This window comes from Garra rufa, chromosome 3 (assembly GCF_049309525.1).
Source record: "Garra rufa chromosome 3, GarRuf1.0, whole genome shotgun sequence".
Taxonomy (NCBI): Eukaryota; Metazoa; Chordata; class Actinopteri; order Cypriniformes; family Cyprinidae; genus Garra; species Garra rufa.
In genome coordinates, this window is record NC_133363.1 from 58,720,934 (window position 1) to 58,732,638 (window position 11,705).

The 11,705-nt window shown below is 34.1% G+C and overlaps 1 protein-coding gene across 1 annotated transcript in view; it reads right to left on the reverse strand.

The window, feature by feature from the left end:
• Window positions 1-621: 621 nt before the first annotated feature.
• LOC141331681 (elongation factor-like GTPase 1) overlaps window positions 622-11,705 on the reverse strand; it is a 115,241-nt gene continuing 104,157 nt past the window's right edge. Inside the window, exons 8-9 of the mRNA XM_073836718.1 lie at window positions 10,492-10,623; window positions 622-773 (exon numbers count right to left, since the gene is read on the reverse strand). Coding sequence (XP_073692819.1) covers window positions 622-773; window positions 10,492-10,623 — 284 coding nt within the window. The remainder of the gene's footprint in view (window positions 774-10,491; window positions 10,624-11,705) is intronic.

Below are 11,705 nucleotides of genomic sequence, written 5' to 3' on the forward strand. Positions count from 1 at the left end.
TCAAATAGACGTATCTCAGTCAAATATTGTCCTATCCTAACAAACCATACATCAATAGAAAGCTTATTTATTGAGCTTTCATATGTATAAATCTCAAATTTAACCTTATGACTGGTTTTGTGGTCCAGGGTCACATATGCATGCTAATAAGTCATAGTTAATAGTTAATAGGTGTTACCTATTCTAAAGTGTTACCGAAATATCTTATTCAGGTCAGTAATAAATAAAAAAAACAACATGCATTTTGTATGATCCCTCTTATTTTGGTACAATAATTAACATTTTGCAGATTCTGCAATGTGTGTGTAAACTTTTGACCTTTTAACTTTTGATCGTGTTCACTCACACTGTGTTGCAGTTTGAACGAGAATTTCAAAGAGTGTAAAAATGTGTTGTTTATTGCTTTTTTCTTTGTTTGAATTTCCCCCCAAAATGTACAGAATTTGAAAGATGATACTTTGTTTCTTATTTAAAGTAACAATATATAAAACTAGCAGTTTTAAATTGCAGTGCTTAAAACAATTCTAGATTTGTTTGGTATACATACCAAACGAAAAAACCTACCATCAATTTTTGGTACACATATGTGTACCATTACCTCCCTAATGTGTGTGTGGTTCCTCACCTCTCTCTCAAGTCATCCAGGCAGCGTTGTAGATGCACTTCCCCTGCAGTGACCAGAACATGCTCTCCTGTCTCCTGGATCAACACTTCGGCACACGGGTCGGCCTGGTTCAGTAACTTCATCCCACGCACCAGCTTCGGCATCTCACCTGCACACACACACTTGTGTGAAGACTTGAGTCTAGATTTAGTTTTGTGAAGCTGTCAACGTAATGCAGCTTTGTTAAGAGGCTGATGAAGGATGGAGCAGCGTAAACTTTATCGACCCGACTGCAAACCCCGCAGTCTGGGTGACAGAGCACAAAACACTGTTATTCATTTCACAAACAGACAGTGTTTTAAAAATATAAAGCAGCAAAAATATCTTTTAAGGTTCAAAAAGTCATAAAGGGTCATAAAAACTAAACTATGACTTTTTTGGGTGCAAGAACCTAACATTATAAGAAGATTTTATTCCCCTCAGGAATGTATGATATAACTTTTTAAAACAGCATCTCATTCTCTTCTCGTATTAAAGTGCTGTCTGACATCAAAGTAAGTTTCTGTTCATATTGTAGTGACAGCAGTAACCCTAGGACTATGGGAGCTTTTCTAATAAAGAGTGTTTTCACCAGCAATGGCCTCTCCTGACCCGAAGGCAAGCTGAAGTTACGGTTATGAAACGAAACCCTGAAACAGCGCTCTGGGACAGCGATCGCTCTCACAATGAGCTCTTGTGTTTGTGTGTGATCGTGCAATCCAGATCAGACAGTTCTTTGCTGTGCTAAACCGGGAAACATTTAACTTCCTCATTACAGCTGTGCTCTTGACTAATGCGTCCCACATGAGCGAGTGTGATGCTTTGAGACGGACGGGGTTTCCATGCCATCTCTGACACCGCTAATGAGAATCACAACACCACCGCTGAGTGAACCTGGAGACGTCGCATTAAAACACCTTTCGGAGGGATATTTGCACCTTAGAGACTCATGAGACATGACGATTTAATCTGCACCCTCATGCATCTTTTTTATGGTTAGTCATTGCTCTGTATCATTGCAACTAAGTGAGCTGCCTCGCTGTTTTAAGGGATCACAGGTATGCTAAATAATGCAAAGATGTTCCAAAAGACAGACGGCATAGTAATGCTGCTTTCTAAGATAGCTACTTTTGGGAAGATTGAAACAGGGATGGGTTTTGGGAAAACAAGACTGGGGAAAAAAGTTTTTAATCTCTTGGAATGCATAAAAAAATAAATAAAACAAAATAAATAAAAAATAAAATAAAACAATATTTAAAAATAAATAAAACAACAACAATAAAATAAAATAAAACAAAACAATAATTGCATGAACAATAGCCTTAAATTAAATGCATGTACTTTAGGGAGCAAATAAATAAATAAATATATTATTTTATTCAGCAAAGGTGCATTCAATTTATAAGAATTTATAGTGGAATGTTTTCATTGTTACAAAAAAGTCCTTTTCAAATACATGCTGTTGCTTCTATTAATGAAACACTCCTAAAAAATAGTCAGTTTTTTTTTTTTTTTTTTACAAAAATATTACGCAGGAAAATGGATCAGCCTTGATTATAATAATAAATGTTTCTTGAGCACTAAATCAGCAAATAAATTACATTTTAAATATATATTCAATTATCAAATTAAAATATAGTTACTTTAAATAGTTTTACTGTATTTTTAATTATCAAACAAATAAATCTATAAAATATATTTAAACAAATAAATATCTCTAAATGTATAAAAAATAGAAAACTGAAAACAGAACAGAAGTTATTTTAAGCTACAATAACATTTTACAGCAATAATGTTTTTTGTACTGTATTTTAAATATATAAATGTAGCCTTGGTGATAGATAGATAGATAGATAGATAGATAGATAGATAGATAGATAGATAGATAGATAGATAGATAGATAGATAGATAGATAGATAGATAGAACGATAGATAGATAGATAGATAGATAGATAGACAGACAGACAGACAGACAGACAGACAGACAGACAGACAGATAGATAGATTTGATCAAAAATACAGAAAAAAACCCTGCAATAATACTGCAAGGTGTTATTACAATATAAAAACAGTGTTTTTATTTGAATATACATTAATTGTTATTTTTTTTCTATGATGCAAAGCTGAATTTTCTTCAGCAATTACTCCAGTATTCAGTGTGACAAAATTCTTCAGAAATCATTCTAATATACTGATTTCTTTTCAATGTTGGCAACAGATGTGCTACCAAAATTTTTTTGGAACTTGTGATACTTTTTTTTTTTTAGGATTCTTTGATGAATAAAAAGTTAAAAAGAACAACATTTTATTCAAAATATAACTCTTTTCTAACAACATAAGTCTTTACTAACACTTTTAATCAATTTAACACATCCTTGCTGAATAAAAGTATTAATTTCTTTAAAAAAAAGAAAGAATAAAAATGTACTGACCTCAAACTTTTGAACAGTAGTGTATATTGTTAGAAAATACTTCTATTTTAAATAAATGCTGTTCTTTTTGACTTTCTATCAATCAAAGAAAAAGTAAAAAAAAAAAAAGTATCACAAGTTCCAAAAAAAATTTAATCAACTTACTGTTTCAGAACTGATAATAAATCAGCATATTAGAATGAATTCTGAAGGATCATGTGACACTGAATACTGGAGTAATGATGCTGAAAATTCAGCTTTGTTCACAGAAATAAATTTAATTTTTAATGTATATTAAAATAGAATATTATTTTATTATTTTACATCGTAATAATATTTCACAATATATATTTTTTCTGTATTTTTGATCAAATAAACGCAGCCTTGATGAGCATTAGAATCTTATTTAAAATACATTAAAAATCTTACTGATCCCAAACTTTTGCACGGTAGTGTAGATAGTTAAATAGATAAATAAAAAACAAACAAAAAAATAAATAAATTAATTAATTAATGAACAAACGATTTTTTGCGTGTGCATATATAAAATAAATAAACAAATAAATAAACATGCACAATAGTTACAATAGCTACATTTTTATTAAACAAATAAATATTATGTTAAATTAGAATATTATAAGCTGAATACACTGCTGTATGGTTAGTTAGCATAGGACAATATTTGAATACAACCATTTGAAAATCTGTAATCCGAGGGTGCAAAAAAGATATTGAGAAAATCACCTTTAAAGTTGTCCAAATGAAGTTATCAGTGCATAATATTACTATTCAAAAATTATGTTTTGATATATTTACAGTAGGAAATTTACTAAATATCTTAACGGAACATGTTCTTTACTTAATATCCTAATGATTTTTGGCATTAAAGAAACAACACAATAATTTTGACTCATACAATGTATTGTCGGCTACTGTTACAAATATACCTGTGCTACATATGACTGGTTTTGTGGTCCAGAGTCACATATATATAAAGATGATCCAATATTTGTATGTACTCTTTATTGACTTATCACTTTGCAAAAGGCAGCTTACAAGGTTTTGTAATAGAATCATCACAGACGCCTGGAAAAGATACTTAGCTTACTAAATATATATCCTAAAAAGTTTCCATTACATTCAGAAGCACGACTAGCTCCAGGGTAGAGAAAAATAACTGTACTGAACGGCTTGTTCATTTTTTCGACTGAGTCATCGTGGTGGTTCAATGCACTCGACTTTGCTTTTTGTTTATCAGTTATTTGTGCTTCATGTATTGTGTCCTGCAATGCTTCCTGTTGCATCACAATGCAAAACTAGATAATAAAGTTTGTCAAGACTAACTTTGAAGTTGGCTTGAGAAAGCTGGACCAGAAAGTTTGAAAAAGTTTGAAAAGTAAAAAAAAAAAAAAAAACATTTGAAAAGTTTAAAAAGATTTCCAAGTTTTAAAAGTTTTAAGTTTGACGGTTTTCAGTCTGAAATAGTTTGAAGTTTAAAGTAGTTTTAAAAGCTTAATATTTGATAGATAGACATCGATAGCTAGATAGATAGCATGTTTCTAGCATGACTAGCATGTTGTTAGCATGTTTCTAGCATGACTAGCATGTTGTTAGCATGTTTCCAACATGAGTAACATGTTGCTAGCATGTTTCCAACATGATTAACATGTTGCTAGCATGTTTTTAACATGACTAGCATGTTGTTAGCATGTTTCCACCATGACTAGCATGTTGGTAACATATTTCCAGCATGATTAACATGTTGCTAGCATGTTTTTAGCATGACTAACATGTTTCCAGCATGACTAACATGTTGTTAGCATGTTTCCAGCATGACTAACATGTTGCTAGCATGTTTCCAGCATGACTAACATGTTGTTAGCATGTTTCCAGCATGACTAGCATGTTGCTAGCATGTTTCCAGCATGACTAGCATGTTGCTAGCATGTTTCCAGCATGACTAACATGTTGCTAGCATGTTTCCAGCATGACTAACATGTTGTTAGCATGTTTCCAGCATGAGTAACATGTTGCTAGCATTTTTCCAGCATGACTAGCATGTTGCTAGCATGTTTCCAGCATGATTAACATGTTGCTAGCATGTTTTTAACATGACTAGCATGTTGCTAGCATGTTTCCTGCATGACTAACATGTTGTTAGCATGTTTCCAGCATGACTAACATGTTGTTAGCATGTTTCCAGCATGATTAACATGTTTCCAGCATGTTTCCAGCATGATTAACATGTTGTTAGCATGTTTCCAGCATGACTAACATGTTGTTAGCATGTTTCCAGCATGACTAACATGTTGTTAGCATGTTTCCAGCATGATTAACATGCAGTGTTGGCAGTAACGCCGTTTAAGTATAACGGCGTTAGTAACGGAGTTCATTTTTCAGTAACGGAGTAATCTAATTAATTACTTTTCCCATCGTTGCAACGCCGTTATCTTTACTGAGAATGTAAAGTGTCGCGTTACTAAAATTTGGTTGAATAAAGCGCGAGGTGTCATGCTTTGGCTACCCATCAGCTGCCTGTAGAGAGCAGGGGTGGGGATGATGACACCGTTGCAAATGCGATGATGATTGGCTGGGTGGGCGGTGCCCTGCTCACGCTGTCTCAGTCACTGCACGCTCTGACAAACACAAGACAGCGTGAGTGACAATGGCGACGAGCCGGGGAAATTCAAAGGTAGCGTTCGCGAACTGGAAGTACCGGCACTACTTCTCGTTAATTGAAATTAAAGGCATACTGAATATTTAAGAGTTGGATAGTGTTCTGTTTATTGTGCAGTAGGCCTAATATACAGTTACAGAGATTTGCACTAATGGCCAGGTTTTCCTTTGTTTTTTTTTACCCAAGTTTACATTTGTGTCTTTATTTTGCACAATATTTATTTTTTATATGTTTTTATTTCTATGCATATCATATAGCAGGCTGCAATCTATTGAGCTCAAATAAATACCAAATGTTCTACAATACTGTATATAGTGTTTTTATTTCTCAATCAGTTAATATAAACATCTTTGATATTAAAGATGTTATAGAATAATAGCGTTATAGAACATAAAAAACAACGTCACAGTTACTTTGCTGAGTAACTAATTACTTTTACAATGTGGTAACTGAGTTACTAACTCAATTACTTTTTGGGAGAAGTAATTTGTAACTGTAACTAATTACTTTTTTAAAGTAAGATGACCAACACTGTTAACATGTTGTTAGCATGTTTCCAGCATGAATAACATGTTGTTAGCATGTTTCCAGCATGTTTCCAGCATAATTAACATGTTGTTAGCATGTTTCCAGCATGACTAACATGTTGTTAGCATGTTTCCAGCATGATTAACATGTTGCTAGCATGTTTCCAGCATGACTAACATGTTGTTAGCATGTTTCCAGCATGTTTAACATGTTTCCAGCATGTTTCCAGCATGACTAACATGTTTCCAGCATGTTTCCAGCATGACTAACATGTTGTTAGCATGTTTCCAGCATGACTAACATGTTGTTAGCATGTTTCCAGCATGACTAACATGTTGTTAGCATGTTTCCAGCATGATTAACATGTTGTTAGCATGTTTCCAGCATGACTAACATGTTGTTAGCATGTTTCCAGCATGTTTCCAGCATAATTAACATGTTGTTAGCATGTTTCCAGCATGACTAACATGTTGTTAGCATGTTTCCAGCATGATTAACATGTTGCTAGCATGTTTCCAGCATGACTAACATGTTGTTAGCATGTTTCCAGCATGACTAACATGTTGTTAGCATGTTTCCAGCATGACTAACATGTTGTTAGCATGTTTCCAGCATGTTTCCAGCATGATTAACATGTTTCCAGCATGTTTCCAGCATGATTAACATGTTGTTAGCATGTTTCCAGCATGACTAACATGTTGTTAGCATGTTTCCAGCATGACTAACATGCTGTTAGCATGTTTCCAGCATGACTAACATGTTGTTAGCATGTTTTCAGCATGATTAACATGTTGTTAGCATGTTTCCAGCATGACTAACATGTTGTTAGCATGTTTCCAGCATGACTAACATGTTGTTAGCATGTTTCCAGCATGACTAACATGTTGTTAGCATGTTTCCAGCATGACTAACATGTTGTTAGCATGTTTCCAGCATGATTAACATGTTTCCAGCGTTAGGCTTCTTCTAACATGATTAGCAAGTTGTTAGGATGTTTCTAACATGATTACCAAGTTGCTAGCATGTCTAGCATGATTAGCAAGTTGCTAGTATGTTTCTAGCATGATTATCGTGTTATCATATTGCTTGCATGATTTTTAGCATAATTAGCATGTTGCTAGCATGTTTCTAGCATTATTAGCAAGTTGCTAACATGTTACTAATGTGTTTCTAGCATTATTAACAAGTTGCTAACATGTTTCTAACGTGTTTCTAGCATTATTAACAAGTTGTTAACATGTTTCTAGCATGATTACCAAGTTGCTAGCATGTTTCTAGCATGAGTAGCATGTTACTAGCATGTTGTTAGCATGATTAATGAGTTACTAGCATGTTGTTAGCATGATTAATGAGTTACTAGCATGTTAACATGATTTAGCATGATTAGCATGTTACTAGAATGTTTCTAACATGATTAGCAGTTAGTTTGAATGAGTTTAAATGGATTAGAAATATAGACTTTTTTTTTTCCTGAACACGGAAGTAAGTCCGACTCTTAACTGAAAGAATGCTTTGCATTTCCGGTCTGCATTGTTTCTAGTCAAATTAGGGTATATTCCGAGCTAATAAACTGATGTTAAACCTATTAAAATGTTTCTAAAAAGCACATGGCTCCATAGCGCCATCACTTGGCAATGTCGCAATGACCGTCATTTGTCAGTGCCTCAATTTAATGTAGTGATGGGATTTATGGCTCTTTGAGGGTATCCGGATCTTGGCGATCCGTTCCTTTCAAAGAGCCGCTCAAAAGAACAGCTCTTTTGGCTCTTTTTAAATATTTAGTCAGTTTTAAGAAGCCAGCTTGGGGGCATCTCAGTTTATCCCGGAAATAATCACCGGGAGGAATGATGAGGTGAGATTTGTAGTCAAATAATTAAAACTAAGATATCACACACCAATATCTGAGTAGGAATTATTCTGAAATATTGATTATTACCTCATTTGTCATGTGTGGACTATATATTCCATAGGGTTGCACAACATCCCTCTGCTTAGACAGTGACATCACTATTTTGGATTTACCTTTAGTACAAAGTGTGTGTATATGTAAAGCTACATTGACTTATGTTATTCATACAATACCTACTAGGGTTGTGACGATGAGGAAATTTCCCCACCGGTTAATCTACATGTGACAACACCGGTAATACCGGTATCACCGTGGGGGGTGGGGGTTTCCTCTGCTTTTAAAGGTCCACTGAAGTGCCTTGAAACACGCAGCGTTATTCTATGTGGTGACGTACTTTTAACTGAAACAAAAACATATCGCCCAGCCCCGCCCACTTATTTTGAATAGCCAATAGTGTTCCATTAATATCTGCTCGGGCCAGAGCCGTTAAGCTCGATAAAGCCGCATTTGTAGCTTATGACAGCCACAGACTAATAAATTACCCCACAGATTCAATATGAAACTCTTGCTAAAACAAAATAGTGATCATAATCATGCTGAGGCTGTGTAGTTTAATACATGCCGATCGCACATATGATCTGCTACGTGTTATTGCGTCTCTGTGTAGGGGGCGGGACAATACGGACTCTAGAGAGCATTTGATTGGACAGAACGTTTGATGAGAAACTGAAGTGCACGGTGATATCATCAAAATCGTTGATTCATATTGGCGGAAGTGATGAGACTGTAAGTTTTGAATGCTCATATCTTGTAAACGCGAATTTTGTCGTGGTTTTGAAGCACACTAGACTATAGATAATCTTAAGGCTAATATATTCATACTAAAAGACAAAAAACTTTAATTTTGATTTCAGGGGGACTTTAAATAGCTTATAAATGCGTGCATATTATACTTTCACTTTCAGTTTTGCGGGAATTGGCAATTCGGCATCAATTGTTTGAATGGGCGACAAAGTTTGCAGATTGCCTTTATTAACGTTTTCAGGTTCCCTTTTTGCATTTGGTTTAAACCCAAAATATTGCCAAACAGGCGTTTTTGCATCGTTTTGACACTAAATCGTCCGCCATTCTCTTTCTGTAAATTCGCCTCCTCTCGTTCTCCTCACGTGATAAATGAAATATGACGCATTGTAGCTATGTTCAGTTTTTTAATTATAGTGCATGCTGTCGTCTTAAGTAAATTATTTAGAATTCTATTTTCCATTTAATTCAAATAAATATTTAATTAAAAAAACGAATACTTAAAAAAAAAAAAGTGTTGCGTCTTAAAACCAGTAACACCGTCAACACAGTCTATCGTGGCAAGCCTAATACCTACTCATAAATAAACATCAAAAACAAAGCCGGCTGCAATGAATTTCTGTGCACAACAGTTATACTACAAACACTTCCACACAAGAACATTTTGATAGAAAACCAAAAATATTTAAATTTTTAAATATATACTGTAGATAAAATTAGAATAAATAAAATGGAAATGTCTACATACAGTCCACTATTACTACTGTAAACTTTGCAAATAGGACATCGGCCCCTTCAAGTCTTAAATGAACAATAACAAAGTGGGCTGCAATGAATGTCTGTGCAAAACAGCTTTTAGTGAAAAATTTCTATACAAGAACAGTATCACAAAAGAACATTTTGATAGATAACAAAAAATATTTAAAGTATTAGACTGTAGATACTGTCTCGCGGAGGAGCTAGTTTGTGTGCATCTGTGTGAAACACGCATAGGAAAAAAAGAAGGACAGAAAGAACGGCTCCCCCCCAGCAGCGAATCGGCTCCCATCGTTCATGTTTATGAGCCGTTCAAAAGAATCGGTTCGTTCGCGAACGTCACAACTCTACTTTAATGAGTGTGTAGATGACACGAAGCAGCGGACGTTAGCTACATTAAAAACAGATGGACGCTATTTGAATGGGTTGCTATGGAAACCGGAACAGAAAAGCATTCAATCTGACGTTAGAATTCGTAATGGCGGCGTTCATCGTTTACTCAGGAAAAAGGTCTATAGTACATAGAAGGGAAGTTTGATTGAGTCTCAAGGGATTCTGGGAGTTTTGACAGTTGGAGTTTGAATAGTGTTGGCTCATTTGAACACTCCGTCAATGGAAGTCTATGGGATTTTTCCCAGTTTTGAAAACCGTAAGTCCGATCAGTTAGAAAAGATACAGCAACTAACTTCAGATGAGTCTGAAGATTTGGGCTGAGTTTGGAGTTTGTAGAGTTAAATTTTAGTCTCAGAAGAAGAATAAGTTGTTTAAATAGCATTTCAGTAAGTTGGCTTTCTCAAGATACTCAAGAAGCATGCTTTTACATACTTGGATGTTTGGGCTCGACTGCTACTCTGACGATGGGCGTGGCTTCAAAGTTGAGTGGCGTGAAGGGCGGGCAGGCCGGAGATGTAGAGATGGTGGCCGATTTGAGAATGAATTCCTCCATTCCACCAATACCTGCGGAGATACAAACAACATTAAACAAAGCTGCATTCAAAAGACCAGTCAAATGGTTTCAAATGACAGCTTTTTAAACCTCAGGGCTCCAATAATGTTCCAAACGGTTTTTATTTATTTTTTACACTAAACGTTATTATTTATACAACGGCTGCCTGTTATAACAAAGGCCCCTGTGTGTGCCGTTTAGGTGGGAGGTTGTGTGAGTAAGAGTGTAAGCATGTGTTTGTGCACGTTGTGATGGAAAAAGAAAAACACACTTTAGAGACTTCTGACATTTGCAATAACAGACATGATTGCAGGGCTGTGATGGAGAAAGGAGAACCCAAAATTCGGAGGGTGATATGACATCTGGCCTAGAGCAACATCTTGAAAAAAAAAAGTGTGCTTAGTTGTGAGAGGAATATAAATATTTATTTGCTAGAAAACAAACTGAACAAGTAGGCTGGTAGTTTGTGTTTTTCAAACTCATCTTTGAATAAACCAAACAAAAATTCAACAACAAATTAGTATTTAAAAAAAATAACATTGTCCAACACAAATTTAACATGCTGCTTGTAATTATATTTACTGTGACATTGAGATTTATTAAAGAATTAGAAGTCATTTTAAATGGAATTAAAAATGTAAGTAAATTAAAAAATTTAATGTATTAAATTTATTAAAATATTTGTAAAGAATACTGAAACTTTTATAGATGAAAAGTGAAGAAAAAAGATGTTAATGAGCTTAATATAACGTATATACTTTCTAGATAATATTTTAATTATTTGCTTTTATTTCAGTGCAGTAATAATATAAAATGCATTAATGTAATTAAAAAAAAAAAAAAACGAAAAATAACATGCCTTTTTCAAAATAAATTTTTTTCTCAGACAGTAAAAAAATAATGCTGCCTTTGGATTTCCAGGCAGCCTCTTCTGAATGAATGAATGAATACAAAATGACAAAATCCAACATGTTTTTTTTTAAATAAAAAAAAAAATTTAATAAATAAAATAAATTATAAATAAATGTTTATCAAAAATTTTGTTGAACATTCTTCATAGTTTCACAAAATAATAACATAAAAATACAAGATG